The sequence below is a fragment of the Silurus aristotelis genome (genome assembly GCF_946808225.1).
Source record: "Silurus aristotelis genome assembly, chromosome: 15".
NCBI lineage: Eukaryota > Metazoa > Chordata > Actinopteri > Siluriformes > Siluridae > Silurus > Silurus aristotelis.
Window position 1 is genome coordinate 11,681,056 of NC_139588.1, and position 25,686 is coordinate 11,706,741.

General features: G+C 36.8%; 2 protein-coding genes across 12 annotated transcripts in view; one reads left to right on the forward strand and one right to left on the reverse strand.

Annotated features, from left to right (window-relative positions):
* Positions 1 to 11,596, forward strand: part of esr2a (estrogen receptor 2a) — a 14,358-nt gene extending 2,762 nt beyond the window's left edge. The window contains exons 3-11 of the mRNA XM_083562069.1: positions 427 to 1,101; positions 1,705 to 1,871; positions 2,418 to 2,534; positions 3,698 to 4,018; positions 5,310 to 5,448; positions 7,188 to 7,321; positions 8,000 to 8,183; positions 8,584 to 8,813; positions 9,558 to 11,596. Of these exons, the coding sequence (XP_083418195.1) occupies positions 680 to 1,101; positions 1,705 to 1,871; positions 2,418 to 2,534; positions 3,698 to 4,018; positions 5,310 to 5,448; positions 7,188 to 7,321; positions 8,000 to 8,183; positions 8,584 to 8,813; positions 9,558 to 9,595 (1,752 nt within the window). The 5' untranslated portion in view covers positions 427 to 679 and the 3' untranslated portion in view covers positions 9,596 to 11,596. The remainder of the gene's footprint in view (positions 1 to 426; positions 1,102 to 1,704; positions 1,872 to 2,417; positions 2,535 to 3,697; positions 4,019 to 5,309; positions 5,449 to 7,187; positions 7,322 to 7,999; positions 8,184 to 8,583; positions 8,814 to 9,557) is intronic.
* Positions 11,597 to 12,756: 1,160 nt separating this feature from the next.
* The window catches only part of syne2a (spectrin repeat containing, nuclear envelope 2a), a 57,860-nt gene continuing 44,930 nt past the window's right edge, over positions 12,757 to 25,686 (reverse strand). For 9 of the 11 annotated variants that reach the window (XM_083562046.1, XM_083562045.1, XM_083562047.1 and 6 more), the window contains 14 exons: positions 25,456 to 25,638; positions 25,009 to 25,146; positions 24,373 to 24,567; positions 23,592 to 23,847; positions 22,512 to 22,574; positions 21,795 to 21,931; positions 21,333 to 21,462; positions 18,133 to 18,338; positions 17,450 to 17,650; positions 16,661 to 16,789; positions 15,838 to 16,029; positions 14,641 to 14,697; positions 14,463 to 14,497; positions 12,757 to 14,348 (listed from right to left, as the gene is read on the reverse strand). In XM_083562046.1, the coding sequence (XP_083418172.1) occupies positions 14,138 to 14,348; positions 14,463 to 14,497; positions 14,641 to 14,697; positions 15,838 to 16,029; positions 16,661 to 16,789; positions 17,450 to 17,650; positions 18,133 to 18,338; positions 21,333 to 21,462; positions 21,795 to 21,931; positions 22,512 to 22,574; positions 23,592 to 23,847; positions 24,373 to 24,567; positions 25,009 to 25,146; positions 25,456 to 25,638 (2,133 nt within the window). In that variant the 3' untranslated portion in view covers positions 12,757 to 14,137. The remainder of the gene's footprint in view (positions 14,349 to 14,462; positions 14,498 to 14,640; positions 14,698 to 15,837; positions 16,030 to 16,660; positions 16,790 to 17,449; positions 17,651 to 18,132; positions 18,339 to 21,332; positions 21,463 to 21,794; positions 21,932 to 22,511; positions 22,575 to 23,591; positions 23,848 to 24,372; positions 24,568 to 25,008; positions 25,147 to 25,455; positions 25,639 to 25,686) is intronic. The other 2 variants (XM_083562048.1, XM_083562051.1) reach the window with 1 other exon arrangement.

The following is a 25,686-nucleotide window of genomic DNA, read 5'->3' on the forward strand; positions in this document are numbered from 1 at the left end:
CAAGAACATTATCTACAGTATCTTCTAACTCATGTTCATTTCTCCTGAGAGCTTTAATGGATATTCCAAAAATTTTGCTTTTAGATCTCTCTTAGAATTTTACAATCATGGGGTTGTCACTTCATGGTAAAATGCAAAATAACATACATTTGAATAGTCAGTAACCACCTTTTCCTGTTTATCACTGCAATTGTGCTGTATTTTGTTTGTATTCTTCAACTTGCTAGTTCCTCTTGTCAATGAAAATTCATGTTGTATAGGATTAACATTGCTTTTATAACACAATGATGCAAAAAGAAGCCATGATATCTGATAATACATTACATAATACTACATGTCATGATGCTGTATCTATGTAGAATACATATTTTATTTTACACAACCAATTCCTAAGTTGTCTTTAACGTATTCCACATTTTCATGCAGAGTAGGTGATATGGACGATATCCTGAAGCAGTCTACAGTGACGATGTGTTAACTCTGCAACATGCCCACAAGCTGCTTTAGTAGATCCTTAGTCAGCTTTCCATTTGAGATTTTGTTCTATCGAGTATTATATTGTCCTGAAATCCAAAAATTTTCTTTGGGAACTTCAACTCTACAGTGCTGATGTACAATGGCTAAATCTGCGCTTTGACACCAGCCTCCTAAAAAGTTACAAGATACAAAATATTTAGAAATGTCAGAGTCTCCTGAGAGAGACGGCCCTCTGGTGCAGCAGCAGGAGGTCGATTCGAGCAGGGTAGGAGGCTGTGCTCCCTCTTCCAGAATGAACTCCTCCTCCTCCTCCTCCTCTTCCTCCTCCCCAAGCATGACAATGGAGGGCCACCCCATCTGCATTCCTTCACCCTATGCAGACATCGGGCACGATTTTGCCAGCCTGCCTTTCTATAGCCCAACCCTGCTTGGCTACAGCGGGCCCCCACTTCCTGATTGTCCCTCAGTGCATCAGTCACTCAGCTCCACGATCTTCTGGCCCTCTCAGAGCCACATGGCACCGCTAGCACTGCATCGGCCACAATCCCACTGCCAGCAAACCCAGCCGAGCAACAGCACCTGGCAGGAGCTCACTTCTCGCAATTATATGGACAATGAGAACAGGTATATCCTTTTATCAACCTGCCGTCTCCTGTTTAGTCTTGTTCTGTTCACTGCTGAACAAATTTGACCTGTATTTTTATATTTTCTATAGCAATACAATCCAGTAAAAAAATCCTCAAATGTAGACATTTACTTCTTGTTTCTACACACATATTTAAGCATAATGTTAAACTTAAAATCAAACCTCAAATACAAATGAGACTTCCAAGTTTAAAAAAATGATTGAAACATTTTTTTTTATCACAGCTGACCATAAAATATAGATGTATGTTCGGAAGAAATGCCCTCTTCTTTGTAGCACTTTAGGCTTTGAAAGCTTGAGAAAAATCACATAATATGGACTTCCAGTACATGAATGTCAGGCATGCTGATTCAAAAAGCATTCCCCCTTTGTATTTCTTACGGGTGAGGGGGTTGTCATGGTGGTTCTGACTTTTGATGGAAATGCTAACTTCTGACAAACCTTAAAAGCTTCGTGTTGAGAATATGATTTCTCACTTTATGTCAAAATGTAAAGGAGTCATTTAGACCCAAGCTGAACATTAGGGTTAAAATAGCAATGTGACTATGTTTGCTTTGATTTCTTTCCTTCTTCTACTCCAGCAAACCCGTGGGGAAACGGGCAGCAGAGTGTGAGGAGAGCTTCAGTTCCTCAGAGAGCAAAACAGACATGCATTTCTGTGCTGTGTGCAGTGACTATGCCTCTGGCTACCACTACGGTGTCTGGTCCTGTGAGGGATGCAAAGCCTTCTTTAAAAGGAGTATCCAAGGTAACGAATCCCTGATGGCACCTCATAATACTTTTATAGTTGTAGATTTTTCTTTTCTTTTAATACTTAGATACTTCCCAGTCTGAGAGGGTTTGAAACTGAGACAATATAAAATAAAATAATTAATAGGTACCCTTTCCCCTAATATGCATTTTGATCTCAGTTGTCCAAATGAAAATTGACTGAGCCCTCCAGGTCTTGAAAGTGAGGTGGCTTCCAGGCTCAAGGGCTTCAGGAGCAAAGCACAATGTTCCAGCTTAGGGCTTTAATTGAAAGCTATTCTATTATGTTTTTTTTGTTGTTGTTGTTTGTTTCAAAATCTCTTTCATTCATGGGCTCTTACTGGAGCGTTACACAGACTGTGTCCTTTATCAATGATTTAGTTGTTTATTTTGAGACAGGTTCTATCAGTCCTCATTTATAAATTGTTGCTCTATTAATAAGAAACCTAAGCTTTTATTTCCTTTTTCTAAATTTTACATCTTGTTAATTTATTGCTGAGTGAGTGAGCTATGATATCAGCTGCTCATTCTATCTCTTAATCAGGACATAATGACTACATCTGTCCTGCAACCAACCAGTGTACCATTGATAAGAATCGGCGCAAGAGCTGCCAGGCCTGTCGGCTTCGCAAGTGTTATGAAGTGGGGATGATGAAATGCGGTAAATATTTATTTGCCATTTGCTCCTTTACTATTTTCTTTAATTGTATTATCTTATATGACACTAAGACTCAGCATGCTTTGCTCAAGTCCTGTGTGAAAATATGGACTTTGTTTTATACTTTTGTTTCTGGACTTTGTCAGCCATCATGTTATAATGGAGTAATGATCTGATAAAGCTTGTGATATGGAAATAATTCACACACACAGACAAATTAGTCTTAGTAGTCTTATTTCATCTTATTTTTTGTGAACAGAATAAAACATGCACTCAGATGTTAATATTTGAGTGAGGTTTTTAATGTTAAAATATTTAACCTAGGTGTTGTAGCTGTGTCACCTAAGGCACTGACATCAACACAAAAAGTCCTTTTAATTACTTTACTTTATTATTAGTCCTTTTGGCTTTTTTCCATTTAGCTTTTTAAAAGCCTTGGCTAACTTTTTTGCTTGCACTTTTAAACACTTTTGTGACTTAAAAAGTGTTTACTGTGGGTAAATTAAAATTTATGTACAAGAACATAAACATCTCTTATATTAGGCAATATCCTGTCTGCACTTTCTTTAAATGTATGAAATTAAGTGACCTTAAAAACATTTGCTATTGATATAGTAGCTCTTTGGCCCTTTAATACAACATCCTAGCAGGTTTTTGTAAGTTGATTTTTGTTAATATTCTGTTCTGCTACTGCTATTACGTTTACTAGCATGCACTAATCTGACAGTCAAAAAAATTATCCTAATTTTTACAACTAATGCTGTTAAAAAACTAAAACTACAGTAGCTAATATATACTAGCAGGTCAAGAAGTCCTAATCCTAATAGTCTTTTAGTACAGACAACATAACAAAAATGCTAACATTTTTAGCACAGGTTTACAGACTGCAGTGAGGATCTTTTAATAGTTTAGCAAGTTTTGATCAATGTTTTTTTCTTTCTCTGCTTTGATGAATAAGTGAGATTAGCTGGTCTCACTATTCTCCAGTATAGTATCTTACGATTCAAACAGGACATCAGAAAAAGAAACAACAAATGTTAAAAATTTGTTTTTTCTTGTGAAGGTTTTTCCACTGGTTAAAAGCTAATCATGAGAGCATGTTAACAGGAATTTAACACACAAAAACACAAGTGTTTGTTTAAAGCGTTTCGTCTTGTTTTGTATAGGTATGCGTCGGGATCGTGGCAGCTACAATCGTGGTGGCGCACAGCAGAGGAGAGTGGTACGCTCTCCTGCCAGAGCAGTAGTGAGCAGTCAGAGACAGCTGGAACGGAAAGCCGCACAACCTACCAGGGTAAAGGAGGTTTTTAGTTCCACACTGAGCTCAGAGGAGCTGATAGCTCGTATCATGGAAGCAGAACCACCAGAGATCTATCTAATGAAGGATGTGAAAAAGCCCTTTACCGAGGCTAACGTCATGATGTCACTCACTAACTTGGCTGACAAAGAGCTTGTCCACATGATCAGTTGGGCCAAGAAAATCCCAGGTATGCCTCTGCGTTTGTGTGTGAACATTTTTTATAAAGAAATTCACAGGCATTTGTATCATTGTATTCACAGATGTTCCTTTTAATATTTTTTTGCCACATGGTCGTATGGTACATATACAAATATGATTATATATTTCTGCAGTAATTACACCTTTAGTCTCACATTCAGTCTTATATATATATAAAAAAAAGTAAGAAAATGAAATCAGTCCTTTTACCTAAAAAAAAAAAAAACCATGCTTGTCTGAGTGAGAAAGCCTATTACTGCTTATTTACAAAATTCAAAAGCTTCTCAACAGGCAGTAATACAGTGTACATTTGTTTCACTTCAGCAATGTTCCTTCCTCCCTTGGTTCAGATCCATTACAGCTCCAAAATAAATCAGTTGAATGAAACCCTATTCTAACATTGTTTGAAGTTCTTCCTATTTCCCCACCAATTTACCAGCAGGTCATTGGCTTTGATTTAATTAGATATGTGTTATATCTCTACACCTTGGCAGTTCTGTTCAACTCTGCTGCATATTTTTCTTTTATTTTTCCCACAGTAGCGGTGTTTCTTCTGAGGGTGGGGTGAAATTTGTTTTGGATCTTATACTGCTGCATTTACTTTTGCTATAAGCAATGTGCTATAACCGAAGTGTGAATTTGAACCAAAGGACTGAGCTACATGCTGGCAGTTAATAATATCAGCTTTACATTGTTACATGCTTATTTTGGTGTGTTGATGGTGTTATGAGGGTCTTTCATCATTGGGGAAAGATTTTGTATTATAAGCAGTGAAGAGAATGTGTTGCATATCACAGCACTCTATATAAAAAGCATTAAATATTCAGGATTGCACAATATATTTTTTGTGCTTTATACTAATAAAAAAAAGAATATTATTTATAGTTTAAGGTACAATAGAATGAAATTTTTTTTTTTTTAATATATAGCCTAGAAGGTACGTTAAACATGATTAAAAACAATGGATTATAAATTGGTGTTATCAAAAGTAAAACGTGCATTACAGTGCAGAACATTTGTAACACAGATATTCATCATACTGTAGATGTCATTATCTGTGTACAATGTTCACTGTTAAAAGCGCTATACAAATAAAAATCAATTAAATTGAATTGAACATTTGAATGTGGATGTGACTCTTTCAGTCATTTTATAGACACTGTAGAAGCCGGAGGCAGACCCTCGTGGTTGTGAGTGGGCTGGGAAAATCATCTGTCAAACTGAACTAATTGTTAAAGACCTAGTGCAGTTTTTGCATAAAATATTAATGCTGTCTGCAGGTTTTGTGGAGCTCAGTCTCTTTGACCAGGTGCACTTGTTGGAGTGTTGCTGGTTGGAAGTCCTAATGTTAGGGCTGATGTGGAGATCTGTTAATTATCCTGGAAAGCTCATTTTCTCCCCAGATCTTATCCTTAGCAGGTACAGTTATTCATGCACCAGTATTAATTTTTCTATCCATCTGTTCAAATCTCTGACATAAACGAGTCTTGATATTTCTGTAGCTAATCATTTATTGTCAGACAATTTAACTGTATTTGGGTAGAACTATGCGAACTCCTTTTTCAACCATGCTCCTGAGATAAAATAAATATTTGTCAAATAGTGACATGGTTGAAGGTCAAGCAAAGGCAGGTCATAGACAGTGAGTGAAACACACAGACACAGTTTACTAAGTTAGCAATAAATGATCTATACTTGATCTAAAATTGAGTTTTGCTCTGTTGTGTTCCATTAATGTGAACAGACTGTTCGGAAATGTCTCATTGTTGCAAGGTAAAATCTTTATTTCTCAGCATATATGCAGAATTCCTACTTCCTAGAGTAATGGAAGTTTATCTTATTAAGGTTTTTCTGTGTCCTGCTTTGTGGGTTTTTTCCAGGTCATTAACAATCATGATAATAACTACTTCTTTGTCCTACATTTAGATACTATTGTACATTGTTATTTTTTGTTAATGTACTCTGTAAACAAGCTTATTTCTGTTCTCTAAAAGTTCTCTGTCTGATTGTAAAAAGAAAACAACACTTAAGCATAATCATTTCTTCTCAAATCCAGTTTGTGAGTGGCATAAACTTCAAGACTTATGACTAGATGTAGAAAAAAAACCCATATATGATTAAACATAGCTGCATTATTGCTGGTTGTGTACACACAAATTATGATTTTAGGCAACTCTTACATGTTACAGCAAAGTGAAATACTGATCTTTTTAGCAAGTCAAAGTGCAGAGTCAGCCATGATACAGCATCCAAACGAGTTAGGAACTTTTCTTAAGGGCCTTACAGTAAAGTCCTGACCTTCTGATCAGTTACTTAGAGAACTGCATCATATTAACACCTAATAACACTAGCATTACACCATGAGTTCTGAACATGTAATATTACTAATGTAATTACAATGCCTTGATCATTATGAAGTTCTTCAACAATGAAATTAGTTTACTCTCATAAATTGTAAATGTCTCTGAAAAGTTAATCAATCTGTACTAGATTATTTCCTATAAAGCAGAAACCTAGAGTAAAATCCTGGCATAGCATGTGTATTTAGAAGTAGGCGTGCACACAAGTATACACCTTGAATCATCATTAAACTAATTGAAGAACATTTATTTATTTATTTATAAAATCAGTATTTGTATAGTGGGTGCTTCACTTGTAATAGAAAGACAAATTAAAAATAACTTTCAAATTTGCATCATTGGCAAATAGCTGCAGTGTAACCTTTTATTTATTAATTAATTAATTAATTTATTTATTTATTTATTTATTTATTTATTTATTTTTACTTCACTGTTTACTGTTATTTTATTTCATTGCTTATGAAAGCCTAGAGAGACCTTCTGCGCAATAACTTGATCTATTCAGCCTGAAGCAAATGCCATTATTTGAATTCACAGCAAACTGAAATATTATACGATAAATATACGATAATGCCCATAAGTGAAACATCTTCGGTTGTGGTGTAATTCAATATTACATATATAGGACAATTTCTATAGGACAAATACTTTACATTTTCTATAAGGTTATGCAAATTTCCATTGATTGAGGTTCACAGATACTCACATATCAAAATGATTTATTAATTAATGTATTCTTTATATATATTAAGTCACATCCTTATTTGGAAGTCTTGTAATTGCTATGTTGTTCCATAGAGACGAGAGCAGCTGTGTGCAGGGCTTTTTGGAGATCTTTGACATGTTGCTGGCAGCTACGTCCCGATTCAGAGAGCTGAAGTTGCAGAGAGAGGAGTATGTTTGTCTCAAGGCCATGATCCTCCTTAACTCTAGTAAGCGTATTTATGTTTAACATCTGAAGTGCACCTTTAAATACACATTTCTGTCTGTAAATTCCATTAAGGTGTGTTCCATTAATACAGGTGTGTGTGTGTGTGTGTGTGTGTGTGTGTGTGTGTGTGTGTGTGTGTGTGTGTGTGTGTGTGTGTGTGTGTTGAATGTGTGCTTGAATTTGCACACATTGTACTATTAAATCTGGCACTCTTTTATGGCTCTACAATAAATGGGTTTCAGTCAAGTTCATTGCTCTTTTCTGCCCTGTGTTTAACAAAGGGGAGTGTTGGTTAGGATTGGTAAGAGTATTGCTTACACTGTAAATGTCGAAAAGGAACAGCATACATGTTCTGGGGAGTCACACTGTCTTTCAACACATATATCCATTTCCTTTAAAATGCACTATTAAGGAGCGCCGGTGTAGTATTAAGTTTGTCGGCAGGAATGTATGGGTTTTTTTTTTTCCCATAAAGCTTTGATTTGTCTTCTTCTCTTAGTGAGTACCAGATCAATTGTCATTCACCTCAACAAAAAGCCTCAACATCTGCTTATAATTACACTAACTAGAAATACTCAGAATCACTAGAACAATTTATATGTCTTACGGCTATCAAGAGAAGTCTTCAGCCTTTGTGGAGTTGTGAAACAATGTGCCATGTGACTGTGTGCTATTGTAGACATGTGTCTGAGTTCTCCTGAGGCAGATGATGATCCCCAGAGCAGGACCAAACTGATGCAGTTGCTTGACTCTGTGACGGATGCACTGGTCTGGGCCATCTCGAAAATGGGCCTAAGCTTTCAGCAGCGATCCACCCGCCTGGCCCACCTGCTCATGCTGCTCTCACACATACGTCATGTCAGGTATAGAGTGTCAGTTCACTGCAAAAAAAAACTGAATGGTATATATGTCTGTTATCTGTACATCTTTAGTCATTTAATATGATAAAACTCAGTAATGAAACTGTTTGTTTCTCATGTTTTCACTTCAATATCAACATTAAATCATGGACATATTCTGTAGGTCTGTATGGGTTGGCAATTATTTATTTGTGAAATTCCTTAATTAATTTTTCTTTAGCACCAATACCAAAATTATTAGGAAAATTTATAGCAGCAACAGATATTTAAATATTCTTGATGTATGGAATTCGAGTCTCTTGAGACTGCTTCAGTTGTCTTTTTTTATGATTTCCTACAACGTAACAATTGATTCGTGTCTTCAATATGTTTAAATGATCTATCATCTTTGCTCTTGCTGCAGCAACAAAGGTATGGACCATCTTCACTGCATGAAGATAAAAAAGGTAGTGCCTCTGTATGACCTGCTCTTGGAAATGCTCGATGCTCACATCATGCACAGTTCACGCCTGCCCCAATCCACTGTGGCCATTGTGCCCAAGGAGAACCCTGGTGCACCGGATCCCTACAGCTGCTCCTCTCATCAGTGGGCACAGACGGTCATGGAGGGGCCTGTAGAGCTCAGCCACAGTGGTGAGGCAATAATTCTGATTTGCAAAAATTTATTCATCTGGTTTATTCAGACTGCCATGCTTATTTTTACAACCATAAACTCCATAACTTAAGCTTGCACTGAAAAAAAATCTCTTAGTATATATTTATATTTTAAATTCCTTATTAACTCATGATATTATTCCTTATATTAAACTAATTACTAGAAGGAATTATGTAGCATGAGGATAATCAAGAAGTTACAAAGAAATAAACAGGCAAGCTAGAATGGCCCCATCTCTGAAATAAAACTAGGGATAAATAATTAGGGAATATGGAACGAGGTCAAACTATATATTACAGTAACTATCTTTTTATGCTAAAAAAAATAGAGATGCATTAAATACTGTCAAAAAATGGTTGATGTCTTTTGTGCTTCCATCAGGCAGTGTGAACATTTTATAATTTATTCAATCATTGAATAAATTCAGTCATTCAGTCATTGATTTTCAACTATAAATGTGAGGCCTACAAGAATGAGCTATCAACATGCAGTCTGAGTTCAGCTCTGTTTGTACAAGCCTGAAATTTGCTGATCACTACAAATGTTTGTCTGTATCTTCTTCAGTATACACCATTCGGTTGCACATTCATTTTGTCATGCAGTGTGTCAATGAAAGTAAAAGTACAATACTTAAACTGTGTCAGGTTTGGGGGCATGTATGTTGCTGTTTTGTGCAGTGGCTGATATGATATGATAAATGGAAATGTTTTTCTCACTACTAGTGCTCAAAAGTGACCTTAGCATAATGAAGACGGACTGAAACAAGATGTTTTTACCCAGAACAACCATGCAGCTCAAGCACATCATTCTGGACTTGGAGACTCAAAGAACTGGACCAAATAGCTGTATAAAGCCTTAAAATATGTGTAGCTTTATGAAAATAACGATGTGACAGATAATCAGTTCTGGAAGTCATATTTGTATTTAGTGGTTTTGCATTTCTTGTGTATTTCGGAGCCTTTTCTTTATATACATAGGCTGAGATCTTATTTCTCAATGCTGTTAGAGGACACTTTTAAGACTTTTCCACTGTGAGCATGTTTTTGTGACACATGTAACAAGTGTGACATGTGTCACTCCTGCACTGTAAAATTTTAAATAGCAGTATCCCACCCCCAATTCTCACCTACCTTCATGATAAAAATTATGATTGAATATAAACACCGCTTTGTGCCTGTACCGATTACCAATTCTGAGTGCTTATTCGCTGCAAGGTACCTTATCAAGTGGTAAGCCAATAGGGTCAATTTGCCTGCAGCCAAATACATAAAACGCACACATAATTGTAATGACAGGACTTGTGTTACACCAGCTGAGACCGTGCAACAAAATAACATACTTCTTGTATAGTATCATATAGAAAACATAGAAATGCATGACAAATTCAAGGGAAAAAAAAAAACTGTGGCTCCTCTCGCTTAGTTTGAATCCATTTGGCTGCACAACAGAAATGGTCACTGCAAGTAAATACAAACTACTCCTGACTGATCAACTTTATCCTATGATGAAACATTATTATCCTGATGGCTGTGGTCCAGCATGAAAATTCTCTGAAGCACACGGGACCTCAGATAATGTTATGATTAACAGATTTTTTCAAAATGTCAATCTGATGCTTTGGCCTGCACAGTCACCGGAGCTTAACACAGTTTTTATGCGTGTAAGACAGCACTCTGCACCACTGTGTAAAGTGACTGTGCAGGTGACTGTTACAACAGTTAATGCGTTTTTCTTTTCCTTTGATTTGTCAAACTCTGTATGTATGGTTATGCAAACAAAATAACTAATTCAGGACAGCTGGTTTCATATTTACTAATGATCACACTCTCTTAGCCAAAAAGACAAGGTAGTAGGAAAAGAGCTAACCCTGCAACCAATGATATGATGAAATGCACTGCCATAGTTTACACAATTATATTTGCACTTGTATCTGTATACAGTATGTAAATGATAGCAGTATGTTGATAGTAGTTTAGCTCATAGCGTCCCAGTGCTTGATCATAGGCAGCTTCTAGCTCTAAGTAATCTGCATTCAATTTATTTTCCAATATTCTAGGCTGAATTTGGTTTATAGAGTTATCCTGCTCCACCATTTTTCAGCTGTTGTGCACAAAAGAAGATTTCTGACATTACAAACCGATACCAAAATAAGTACACTTATCTTGTAGATTCTTTAAGGTAATTGAGCAATTATAAAAGAAAAAAAAGAAATGTTCAACTAAGGTGAATACAGATATAGCAAACATTTTGCAGCACTCTTTTTATATTCCAAGAAATAATTCTCTAAAATCTAATTCTTGCTGCAGTGTCAGATATTTTGATAAAAATGGGACAGCTAAAATTGCCATTTATTATTAGGATTATTAGAACGTTACAGCAGTAGCATTAGAAGGCTGTAGAGGCCATTATATGTAGATATGTGAGTTCAGTGTCAAATGCCATGATGTAATATCCATTTAGATTTATTGCATTATTTTGTAACCAAACGTGGGTTTTTATTTAACCTATCTGGAGACATGATTATGTAAATTGTTTTATGATAAGATACCAGATGTGTATCCTTAAAAGAACCAAATTAATTGTTTTTTTTTCCTTGTTGTTTTTTTTTACACTAGTGTCTGTAATCATTTTTTATTGGTATTTGTTGAATACCATTAACATTGCCATTAAATATAGGTGTTACTGTTACTGTGGTTGAGTAGCATCAGTGTGCTGCTATGTATCATTTACAAATCTTTTTATAAACCATTCATGAAGAGGACTTTTCTGCATTCTTTTAAAATATAGGATGTTTTTGTGTCTGTGTGTGTGTGTGTGTGTGTGTGTGTGCGTGTGTGTGTGTGTGTCTCTGCACGCATGCGTGCATGCAAAATTACTGGTATCATTTATCAACACTTACAAACACCTTTTTAAATGGATTTTAACGAAATGTAAAAAAACTTTATTTAGTCATCTTATTTATTTTATAAATACTGAGAACACCTAAATTGTTTAGGGATATAATCTTTTTTTCTAATATTGATAATCGTGTGGCTAATATTTTTTTTCTAAAATCACTGTTGCCCATTTTTTTGTAGGGTACCAATAATTCTAGAGGTGACTACAGATTTCATAATAATGAATAATATCATATAAAAATTCCTGGATTCCTTAGAGAATCCACCTCGGTCACCATTGTTCTTCCATGTAAACGATGCCTGTTCAAGTTGAACAGAATTCAAGAATGTCTAAAATTACAAGCACACAACAGGAGAATGTTTTTAAATATAAAAAATCCTTTTGTTTAAATAATGTGTTGCTTAGCATCAGATCGTGGCATTTAAGTTACCTACTTAATTTTGTGTACATGCACATAGTTACTGCTAAGATACAGCTTCATGTTCTGTTTGTTTTCTTGTTATTCTTTTAATAACTTTGGTGAGGATGGCATGTGCCAAAAACCAAAACTAGCGTCAAAGGGTGTGTCGAACTTATCTAAACGAAGGAGATATAGGGATGTACAGAATGTTCAAGGGATAGCAGTGTGTTTTGGTGCTGAAGTAGTGCTGTTGCTCAAGGTTTAAATTCCAAATTGTTGATTGATTTAGATTGCTGTTTTATAGATTAGAGACACTGGCCTGTACACATTGAGCCACCAGCTATAACAAGCTATTGATTTTTTCCGTGGGATTCTTTTATTTTACACCAGCTGCTGCTGGATTTAACATAATGTGTACAAAATTCTGCAACAGAACAGACAATCACATTAAACCACCAGGGCTTTCTAGGAGTTTTATACTAAATGTGAAAGTTTTCTCTTTCATAGAGTTTAAGATTTTCTCCAAGACAAAACTCCTGATGGTGGACTCTAACTACAGCATTCACATACCTGCACACACACAGCTATATGTGCAAAAAATGTATTCAATAAGCTGCATGATGTTTATGGTTTATTTCTCTTTTATTTTACATCCCAGACACACTAACAAAATAAAATCTAATCTTACATTTAAATTTCTGAAGGCCCAGAGACAAGGCTCAAACTCTTATCTCCACACACTCCATACACACACGCACACTTGCCCATACAGGTTTAACTCACATCTAACATCAGGAAACACTGTATTACCAAAGAGAAGTGAAAAATAAAGCTGCAAGCATTGAAGGCCAAACACCCAGCCTTGGTAAACTGCACATTCACAGACACCCTATGACTGGTGCCTAAGCACTCAAAAAAAAGCATAACTTTAAGTGAAGTGAACTGTTTCACTCATGATGTCTAGGTTTTGTCCATTGACGGTTCTGAAGGTCGACGATAAATGTACAAATGGACAGCAAAATTCATAGCATGTTATTGTACATTTTGACCAGTAGGTGGCGATGGCATTTGTTGCATAGCTTCAGGGCAGATGCCTACCAAGTTTTGTTTATACACAAAATTTGAGATGCAGCCTCAGTTCCTGTGTGGCAGCTTCCAGGAAAATTGTCTGGTGTATTTAAAATCCCTTTTATAACCATTGTCCAGTTACTGATGATTTATTTAAGCAAATGATCTACGATATGAAATTTTGTGTTGATTGGACATCATTTGTCAAAGAAGTAGAAGCCAGCTGTGAGAAGCTAGTTTTTATTTTTATTTTTTTATTTTATTTCAGTTGTTAGTATGATAATAATGTTGGTATCAAATTTCCTGGTGCTAAGATACACCAACTAAACTGTTTTTAGCATTTTACACATTTCTTTGGCAAACACTGGACAAAATTGGAGGGGTAGCAAAAATAGCATTTAGATATAAGAATTTTTACATGGTAACCATTGAGCAGTACATGGTCACAAAGTTTGTCTATGGTCGAGGTCTTGAAAATTCAGCTCATGATTTGTCTTTGCCGAGACAAATTTCCAGTTAATTTTCGGGGACTAATTTTCCTGAAAATTAATTTAAAAAAATAAAAACGAATAAAATTCTTTTTATACTTTTTTTTACTTTTGTAAGGCGGTCCAGATTTGGTCAGAATGTTCTTAAGACCCTTCTCAATCAAATTTCTTGTCTTCACACTATAGGGTGCTGTAGACAACCTACCCAGAATAAAGAATAACAATAGGCACCTTTGCCCCCTTAATTAGTTGATTCATTTTTGAATAGTTCTCAGTAGTATGGCTTAGGGAATAAATAGAATAAAAACAATTTTATAAATAGACTTATTAAAACAATTTAGACAGTAGCAATATGCTCTCACACAATGAGTGCTTCTGGAATTTGTGCTTCTGGAGTCAGTTCTGGAAACAGACCAGTTGGTCAGTATTTGTGTGTATGCATGATGCATTAGGTTGGAGGAGGTCCATTGGTGTAACGCAGCATAGGATAAAACGATCTGGCAAAGTTGTTAGATAGAGTACAGCTGTAGTCTTCTTCAGACAGTGGTACCAAGCAGGCAAAAATGAGCAGCAGGAGCAAAAGGAGGTGAAGTGGGAAGGCAGCCCGCAGGACCCGATAGAAGAAAGACCGCGGTGGAGATGAATCCCTATTCTGCACCCTGGAAAAAAACAAACAACAAAAAAAGAGTCCCATTAAGACGCATTTTCATTCTCCTCTTAACAATCAGGGAAATTGAAATTAAACTGTCTTAGAAAATAAATCTGCTCATTACCTGGTGGCATTAAATGATTTGCTTGCTGTTAACTCCTACAAACACACAAAAACAGCACACATAGATGACAATAAATAAACACAAATTCTCTAAACCTTCTCTAAATCTTCATACTCATAAATAAATACATGTTTATTAGTTTTATTGATATAGCTGCTGACAATATGCTCTAGCCTACCATAGATGAAGATCCAAGATCATGTCCTTTATTCTCATCCAGTGCCTCGGATGAACCCTGTAGCAAAAAAAGATTTTCTATAAAGCTGCTCTGTGATCACTCTTTATATTCAATATAAATAAAACGCTGAATTAAAGGATTATTTATGATTACTTGTTTTACTGTGGAACTGATTTGCTTTTAATTGTGCAGTGGAAATCGAATGAAATACTATCAAATCAAATCAAATTTTATTCATCACATACACATACATCAGGGTACGACATGCAGTGAAATGCTTTATACGACGGTCCGGCATGAGGGGAATAGGGTGGGGAGAAAGAAAAGAAGCAGATAAATAAAGTATAAAGTATAAAAACTATATAAAATAAAATATAAGAATATAAGATATTAAGGATATATAAAGATATGTATGTGAAACAAAGAGAAAAATGTATATACAAAAAGATTCTTATGGCAGTAGACTCTTTTTGTATATACATTTTTCTCTTTGTTTCAGATACTATTTGTATCTTTCTAAATATCTTTTTAACACTTATTTATGATGTACAACTAACGATGTTTCTCAGTTCTGTCTTAAAAGAAGATCCTTGACATGACATTCTATAGACCCAGAACTACAATTTGTCTCCAAATACAACCCATAAGTCCACAGTCTTGTACGCTTGAGTCTATATACCAATTTCCTTTAACACAAAATATTCAGGAAAATGAAATCTTAGTGTGACAGTGCTGGCTATAGAACAAGGAGGATCTGTTCAATTTGTTCATCCAAGATATGTTCAAAAATAATAATCATAAGAGACAGCACATGCTCGGGTTTGGCGTTTGCTCTATCCATCGTATAATAAATCGCAAAACACCATGTAAAAAAAAATACAACTTAATGTGTCAGGCCTCTGGAATAATATATCTGCTAATGCTTTTTTTTTTTAAATAAAAGACCGTGTCAAGCAAACACAAGTCTAAAACCAGCTCTGCATTTCATCGTAACCCCAAGGTCGTAATTTATTAATATTTGTTCTTGTTATTTACTTTGAATTCAACCACTAACACCTGCAAGCAGCCACGTTTACAGTCATCTACCTACTAGTTTCAATATGCACTTAGCCTCCTTAGTAGGGCAGCATTTATTTCTGATATAACTTCAAGTCCCTAATGTGAAAGCTATTTTAAATAAGTCTAATTTGTTCTTACCAAGCGCTCTTGAACAGTTTGGAGGTCCTGCTTGACCTGACGCAGTAGCAGCCGTAATTTGTTATGGATGACGTGAAGCTTCTCCGTGGCCTCAAAGTCGTCCTCTGTCCCTGACACTGGGAGCAGCTCAGTGGTGATCTCCTGCAGAGAAGATACCTGCCTCTGCCTCTCCTTTAGCTCCTCTTCCAGACCCTAACACCAGGGGGAGCAATGCAGCTCATTAGCATGCATGATTTATTAGTGAACATGTAGAAAATTAATAATCAACCCAAATAATCTGACCCAAAACAAACTAATATTACTTTTCGGTTTAATACTTCTATTAGTAATATAATAATACTTAAACTTATAATATAAGCCTATAATACTTTTGTTACCCACACAAGTTTCTACTACTCAACATGACCTGTTCCTATTGGTATATATTTTTTTAAATGTATTTTGTATACTTTATATTAATCCATCGTAACGTCTTTAGACAACAATTTTTTTTAAAGGAACTTGTTCTGTCTTAAAAAAAAGTTAATAATTTTCTCTTCTGTATAAAATACACATAATTTAAAGACCCCAACTTCAAAGAACAGATTTAGAAAACAGCTTTTTGCCAATACAAAAGTATTTTTAACAGTTAAGTACATTTCCTTACTCATATTCACAAGTAATTGCCTAAGGGACTGTTTTTACTTATACTCAGCATTAGTGGGGGAAAAGACTTCCACAATTAATGCTACCGTTTAGGCCTGTACATCATATATTCAATCCTTCCAATGAAATAAGATAAATGATTGTATGGATTTCAAATGATAACTTCTTTCAGTCTCACCATCAGTGCAGTTCTGTGTTCGTGCAGCAGGGACGGGTGTACAGCTGTTTCATGGATGTTAACGGTGAATCTCCTGCTCTCAGCATGTGCCAGCCACAGCAAGAGCGAGTGCAGCGTCTCATGGAACTCCTAAAAGAGCAAAAATCAAATGTCAACATCTTCTGAACAGCTAATTCATTGATTGAACAACTGCTGAATGGCACAACAGAAAAGTATTTGCTATTTACCAAGTTTAAGTTACAATAATGCCACAGAAATAAAACTGTGTTTTTACATTTAAATAAATTGTAAGTACATGTATTTTTCATTTTAAGAAACATTTACTTCACTGTATATTAATGAATTATATCTTACTTTTTACTTTACGTGGCAAAAAAACACGTGGTTCCTTGCACTTTAAGGTGAATACGTTAATTGTGTTCAATTATAACCTGTCGTGACTGCAACAAGTATAATGTACAAGTTTAATGAACTTGGTCCACTGCTGAAGCACACATCACTACTGTAGGGATGTAACCCTTAACTGCTCAAACAGAATATTAGAAGAATATATAGAGGTTTCTCTGGATAAGCGCATTAGCCAAATGCCATGAATGCAGTATGTTCATAGTAGGTATGATATTGAGTATTTGCTTATCAAAAGCAGGGAACAAATGAACTTATTAAATAAGAAATGCAAAATGACTAAACATACCATCCTAAACACAAACATGAAACAAAAGAATAAACGAAATAAACGACAGGTGCGTTATTTTTCAGAGACTAGATTTTGCACAATGTACTTCTTACCTGGCAATGCATGAACGACTTTCGCAAATCGCCCTCCCACTTCTCCAGACTCATGCAGGCCTTAGTCCAGTTTTGGTTCATGCTGCAAAAGTCTTCCTGTAATTGCTGGACCTCCGGACCTGTTTGAAACTGCAGCTCCCGCCCACCTAGATTCAGACTCAGCATCAGTGTCTTGTAGCGTGCGAAAGCTTTCTGTATGTCCTGTAAGGAGAGGAACAAAGGAAAGTGTCAGAAAATGTTCCATGGATAGATGGTCTACAGACATTTCACCAAGTGAAAGCAATTAATATAAAATGCATTAATATAAAGAAGAAAGAGGCTGGTGAGGAGCATAGCATCTGTGTGCACTACAAATAACTGTTATTACTGATCTAGATTATTTCACTGTACATTAATTTCAGTTCAAGTCAATAAATTTGCACACATCACCATAATAACTTAATCATTTAGAGATGTCATATCATAGAGAGAACAATTCTTCCTGTATTAGAAGTGCACATGTTGCAATAAACAATAAAGTAAACAACATGTGTAATTAATATAATTAATATAGTGCAAGTGCATTATTAAATTTAAATGTGTATTATGCTTTAACCTGACATTTTCCTATTATGTGGTCATTGTAAATGATGCAATGAATGCATTTTTGCATTTTATTATACAAAGTATTCATGAGTGCACACCTTTAGCTGTTTGACCCTTTCCTCCATGATCTGCACACTAACACATGCTGTCTCTGCATTCTGGAGTTTCTCGAGCTCAGGCATGACCTGGCCCAGCCAGGAAGTAAAGTTGTGCAGGTCAGACATCAGCTGTTCCCGGTCTCGACTGTAGCACTGCTCCTCTCTGACTGCCTGTGCCTGGAGGAGCTCCCAGCGCTCAATCACTCCTGCAAACGACAGAATAAAGAAGAGCAAGCAGAGTAATGCAGGCTGAGGAGTGGATAAATCACAGACTGGGTCAGTGTGATGTTTTATGTGTAGTATTAGAATTTGCACAAAATAAGAACAGAATGCCCATCATTGTACTAACATATGTAAGTAAAAAAAAAAAAGAGGGTGGTTTTAATAAGGCTGCATGACCCACACAAATGACCAAAACAGGTATAATAATGATAGACTTATCAAAGAGTTACCTAAGGGTATAGCATAGTATAGTATAGTATAGTATAGTATAGTATAGTATAGCAGAGGTGGCAAAAGTACACACATCCTTTACTTAAGTAGAAGTACAGATACTCATGTTTTAAAATACTCGGGTAAAAGTTAAAGTACTGATTATACCTTTTTACTTAAGTGAAAGTAAAGAAGTCTTGGCTCTGACATGTACTTAAGTAAAAAGTAGTTATTACTGCTACCTGTTTTAGCTGTTAACTGGACCTCACATCATAGATAGATATAGATAGATAGATGGATGGATGGATGGATGAATGAATGAATGAATGATAGCCTAGTGGGTTAATGTCAGGGTCCCCACAAGGATGAGTTTGAGAGTTTGATTCCTGGTCAAGCTGGTTGCTGTGTTGGTAAATAAAACTTCTGGACCTTGTCCCCTCTGAAAACATTTCAATTCTGTGTTGGATTAATTTCTTGATTTCCTGGTCTTTAATGAAAGATAACTCCACCAAATAAAAGGCTTCTGTGGTAGCTCAGTGGGTTAAGGCTTGTGCCTGAACATGGTCCTTAATATAGTCCACGCTGGTGATAAGGTTTCAAAGCCAGTCCTACATGCCTTCTTTCTTACTGCGCTGGCATGAAACAAAGTATGAACCCTCCAAAAAGCACACATGCTTTTCAGCAGTGGTCGCTCAGTGGTTTAAGGCTTGTGCCTCATCTAAACATGATTCCAAGTCTGATCTCTTCAATGGTTGAGTGGGTTAAGGCTGGTGCCTCACTGATGGTGGGGATCACGGTTTGAATCCGGCTTTTTGCCTGCTAGTTGTGATGTAGGTTATGTTCTTGCTTTCTTTAGCTTTATATTCTTGTGTTGATGGTTTAAAGGTAGATAGACCTGCTCAAACAACCTTCCTGGCCTGTCTTCCCTGATGGTTCAGTGGGTTAAATCAGGTTTCTTGCTTTTGGTGGGGTTCAGGGTTCGAATCCTGCTTTCTGTCTGCCAGTCACGATCAGGATTCACTTCCTACATCTTTCTTTAGCGATATATTTTTGTTTTTAATGGGTTGAAAAAAAAAGATAGACCTGCTCTAAACAAGCTTCCTAGTCTGTCCTCACCAATTGGGGTTAGTGGGTTAAGGCTGGTACTTTGCTAATGTTGGTGGTCAGGGTTCAAACCTGGCTTTTTGTCTGCTAGTCATGCGGTAGGTTAAATTTCTGATTCCTACAGCTTCTTATTCTTGTTTTGATGGGTTAAAAAGAAAAATAGACCTGCTCTTAACAAGCTTTCCGGCTGATGGTTCAGTGGGTTAATGCTGGTGCCTTGCTAACGGTGTGAATCAGGGTTTGAATCCTGCTTTGTCCCTGCTAGTCACATTATGGGTTTGCTTACTATGTCTGTCTTTAGCATTATATTCTGGTATAACTGGTATTTCGCTGTTGGTGGGGTTCCGGGTTCGAATCCTTGTTTCTGTCTGGTCTGAATTTCTTGCGTTGAAGCCTGAAACAAACGATAAACCCCCCAAAAAAAGAAGGTTTGTTGTGGGACTTGATGGCTTTGTGATAAAAGCCTTGCCTCTGAGCTCAGAGGTTGCTGGTTTGAATCTGGCTTGTCCCCACACTGGGTAAGCTGTGTGGAAAGTAGTGTCTGGTGAGCAATGAGGTGGTTGACTGTAAACAAAGGCTGTGAAGACCTGCTGCTTCACAGCCTCAGGAAAAGTGAGGGTGATAGGTTTTTGACAGAATTTTTCCCTATATATGCAAAACTAAGTCGATACTTTTTTGAACGTTTTTGCTTCATAATCCCCTGTTTTCAGCTACTCAGACACCGGGGGGCCAGATGCCCGGATATTGCCCCCCTGCTTCAGGATACACCCTCCGAAACCACATCCAACCTTCCACACAGCCATTTCTGACACCTTCCTTACTACGGCAACCAGAACCTTCCGCACTCTTAACTTTGAGCCCTGGCCGGGGTTTGAACCGGCAACCTCTCAACCCAGAGGTAAAGCTCTTCCAATTGAGCCACAGGATCTCCTGCAAGAACCTGATTTTAAGGACCTTTTCTGGTTCTTTTTAAAAACTTTTTATTTTAAACAATTTAAAGGAAATCTAAGGGGTAGGAATCGAACCGGGTGAGTCAGATAGCAGCGACCACTTCACTGACCATTACACTTAAGAAGTAAAAAGTACAGATATTTGTGTAAAAATGTAATGAGTAAAAGTAAAAAGTTGTCTGAAAAATAAATAGTGGAATAAAGTACTGATACCAGAAAAATCTACTTAAGTACAGTAACGAAGTATTTGTACTCCGTTACTTCCCACCTCTGTAGTATAGTATAGTATAGTATAGTATAGTATAGTATAGTATATATACAGAGATTTGACTTGACATAGGCATACTCAATTACAAATGTGTAACATAGAATTGTGCAGTGTATGCTTATATGTTAATACTGACAAAATAATTGAAGAATTTTGCATCTTCCTTTCCGTTGCTGTTTCTGGGCCCCTGAGCAATGCCCTTGACCCCATATCTACATATATATATATATATATATATATATATATATATATATATATATATATATATATATATATATATATATATATATGTATCAGTTTATATACGTATATATGGTGTGGTGTGCATTCAAATATAATATTTATTGCATGTAAAACATGTACTATGTGGGTACTATGTGGTGAATAAAACTGTAAGGGGTTTGTGTGAGTGTGTGAGTGTGTGTGTGTGTGTGTGTCTTAATTACTCGGCTGTTTGTCTGCAGCAGTGAGGCTGGTGAGGCCTCCTTGGCCCTCCTGATATTCATCATCATCCAGGATGAGTGAGACCTTCTTCACATTCTTAATGCTGCTGCTGCACTCAGACATCAGCTGAGCCTATTGACCATTGTTGAAAAAGTTGATATTAGTGTACCTAGTGTCAACAGGATATACAGATATAGCTGATATGGTTCAACTCCACATGCACACAGAAATATGTGGAATTCCCAAGAGACCAACCAATTCAAACCAAGTACAAGTTTAAAATCTCCAGCACCAACAATCATGTCCCTCTAAAATCACTGAACTTACAAAGACACACACGTCTCACCGTTTAGCTAATTACCTACAATTTTTATATTTTATAACAATTTCACTCAGTTTTACAATAGCTACCAATACTTTTGCAGTTGATTCAGCTTTATTATATTTTTGTTGAATATACTCACGTAGCCTTGCTTGTATGGTGTGCTTTTATGTTCAGGAAGTTCATGTGCATGTTCTTTTGTATCAGGAAGGGTAAAGGGGATTTTATCTGGAACAGCCTGTGAGTGCCAGCTGTGATCTCTTACATCGTGTCCTGGGACTGGGAAATAAAGAAAGAAGGAAAGAAAGCAATTATGATTTGTTCGCTGCACATGCAGCAACACGTGCAAATGTAGTGATGGAGCACTGCCCCTTCATTCCTGAGGTGAGAAAGTGTCAGTATTATCAGCGTTATCATGGCATGCCCATCAGCATTGTGCCATGCAGCAGCTGTGTACAGGGAGAGGGTGTGGGTGGACTGAGTCTGCTGAGAGTGAGGAGTCTAACCTCTCCATGCCCTCTCCTCTTCTCCTTAGTGTGGGCAAGATAGGTACTCAGCTCCCCCTCTCTAAACCCAGCTAAGGCTTTCATGCTCAGCATCAAGCCAGCTGGGTCAGTGGGAGGACAGGAAGATGTTTTTGTTCATACACAAAAGACAGAGAGGAAGACAAAAAAAAAGCCCAGGACAAGTAGGAGTATAATGAGAGTTTTTTGATGCCCTGTGTGCCCAATCTATTCACACACATTGCTTGGTTAAATGGGAAGTGCACAGGAGGTAATGAGAATTTAGTAAGAGAAAGTGTTGAGTATGTGCAGCATGCCCAGCTTTAGATACATCTCTAAAAGTGGCCGAATCCCACCTGATATCGCTGTTTGAGGCTGCACTGTGGAGTTTACAAAAGCCCTAGAGCTGTCGTCCACACCTGAGGGAATAAACAACTTTAGGCTCAGAAATAGTCTCAGGCATTTTGGGTCATTTTGTAGCAGAGTACTCTAACTCAGTGGTCCCCAAATCTGACTGGATTTATTTTAATATTTTCACGGACCGGTTTAATGTCGGACATTGTTTTTCACGGACCGGCCTTTAAGGTGTGGCGGATAAATACAACAAAATATAATGATACGACCGGCAAAATGTGTTAAAAATGTGTTAGCGGCCGGAGCAGCCCCTTTAAGAAGGTAGCAGATGTAGGTAAGACATGTGACCGAGGCATCATGACATGCATCAAGAGTGAGTCATAGACAGATGTGGTAGAGAAAATCCGGAAATTTTCCTAAATAAAACATCGTTCAGAATCAGATAATAAATAAAATAGAAATAATGTAAGTTTTGTATTCTTTCTGTGCAGCCTGGTACCCACTGACCCACGGACCGGTGCTGGTCCCGCGGCCCGGTGGTTGGGGACCACTGCTCTAACTCATTAACAAAATAACTACAATGTTGGTTAAGAAAACATATACCAAAACAATCATTTGACAAGTTAATCCTTGTTTTACTTGTAATAAACCCAAAATATTTCAGTTGCAAGCACTTATAATTAATTTGATAATTTTATAGGACAGCAAGCAGAATGGCTGTTGGGAAATGTCTAGTGGCATTATGGGATTTAGTTTTTTTTATACTGTAAAATTTGATAGTTAACAGATTTTATTTTACAAATAGTAAAAAACTGACCAGTTGCTATTTTTGGCCTACAGTGGGGTTAAAAACTATAATGTACTAGTTGCCATAATTGTGACAGGTGTCAGCTAACAAATTAGCCATGTCTCATTTTCAAGAGGACAGAAATTAGTATATAATAAAAAAGAAAAATTTGAGTAGTATGTACTTATAATCTGTAACATAATAACTATGTCTTGGTTACTCATTACAGTTCCGAGAAACAAACTGGACTTGAACACAATGCTTGCCATCTGAATTCTTAGTATTCAGCAGTTACCTGAAAGGCAGCTGAACAAGCTTGCATCATCATTCTCATCATGTGAGGAGGAACCACCCACATCTCCAGTGTGGTCCCACTCTAGGGGGATGGAGTCGACACTGAGCGGTGTATCACAGCCTGACCGCTCTGGTGGGGGAAACAGAAGGGACATGGAGGTCTGGCTGGTAGATGTGTCATTACTTGGTTTGGCTACATCAGAATCTTCCATCCCTGCAGTGCTCTTGCTGATGCCAAGATCAGGTTTGTCCAACATCTGGAAACAATGCAGAATGGAAAAAGGATGTGAGTAATGAGTATGTCTATGAAAGTGCTCACAATGAATATCAGAATGGGGTGGAGTTACAATTTTGACTTAACTAACAGCATGTTTTTTGCCCCAAAGTGCCAAAAAAACAGGAATCCAAGGGTACAGTGAGTCTGAACAGTGAATATTCAGTGCATATTTTAAAAAGTAGAATACTTTTTTTTTTTATATTTATTTATTTTAAAATGTAACATCTAATATTTTGATTGTTTTGCTTTAAGTTATTTTAGTTCTAGCTGAGTTAGTTTTGTACCAGATTTTTATAAATACATTCTGCACTCATTGTAACCTTAAAATAAGATTCAGCCTATGCTAGCCATTGGTCCCATTGTATCAGCTTAAGTTACACTGAATTACTCAGTAACTAACCCTCTAAACAGGCAATAAGAAATTAATCTGATATGTAAGCACATGTCTGTGTAATCAGTAGGTCAGGTAGTGAAATGCAGAAGAAAAGAGCAAAGTGCAGCATACAGATTGAGGGCTAGTGAGGCGCTGGTGGAAGTAGGCCACTCGGCTGAACACTTGCTGGCAGTAGGAATGCAGTTCTTCGAGCTCATCCTCAATAAGCACAGCATCCAGGGGGGCACTCTTCTGTATCAGACCCTCACCAAACACAATCAGAGCATCAATCTTGTCTGTGTTCCGAGTTATCGTCTTCTTGAGACCCTTTAATTACAGACACAGGAGTACAACTGCATGAATACAACTGTTTGAAGTACAACATATTTATATACAACCAACAAATACAACCAACAACACTATTCAATTTAAGTGCTGCTGGATCGCATACTAATATGAAAGTGACTTTTTTCTCATCTGTATTCTGACATATGTAGTTGAGTGTATGGAGGGATTATGCACCTGGCCCACTGGAAGTGGGACTAACTGAAATGCAGGAAGTAAAATTTATTAAAAAAAACATCCAAATTAAGCAAACTAAACACTTTTCCTCTTATCAGTGAAATGCTGGTGTAAATTTGAAATGTCCTGAACAACTTATGCTCCAACATTTGTCCACAAATATCAATCAGGAACTGCAGTCACAGAAAATTAATTTTTTAGGTCTGGAGTAAGTGATTATTAAAGGGGGAAAAAATTTATATTTACTTTGAGCTTTTTCAGCTTGTGTTCGATGTTGCTCTCTGAGAAGTGTTCTACATTGGTAAGTTGCAAGTCCATCTCAGTCAGCCAGACCAGCAGACTCTCTCGTGTTCCCTCAAAATCCTCTCTTTGAGTTGTAAAGTGCTGCAGAGACAGAAAACATGGTGAATCCCTCAATTGTTAAATGCATGCAAAAAAATGCCTATACACTATTGTCTGACAAAATATCTTTTATAAGTTAATACTTTTATTAATGTTTTTGTTAGTCTTATAAAGTTTTTGGAGCTTGTAGATCAATAAGTAATACATGAAAAAACTAGCTGGTTCTCTAATGACCCAGAACAACAAAGTATTTAAGAAAATACGGATATTCATAGAAGGAACTATAACACTACAAAGCTCAGATATTAGTGTTCTTGTGCCCAGGCAACACAAGTGGTGTGGTAGACTCACCCTCAGCCTGCGCAGGATGGCTGCCACTCTCATATTCAGAGCATCCCAGCGCTGGTTGCCCTGGTGCACCATGGTCCGTAGCTTGTTAGCTGAGTCAGTACGGTTCTCCCGAGCCAGACGTCGGTATTGGCTATTAATCATTTCAAGTTGGGGCAGCTTTTCTTGTACCTCCCTTTGAAAAGCCTGCATGTTTGCAAACAATTCAAATTCAATAATTACAAGAGCAAATTA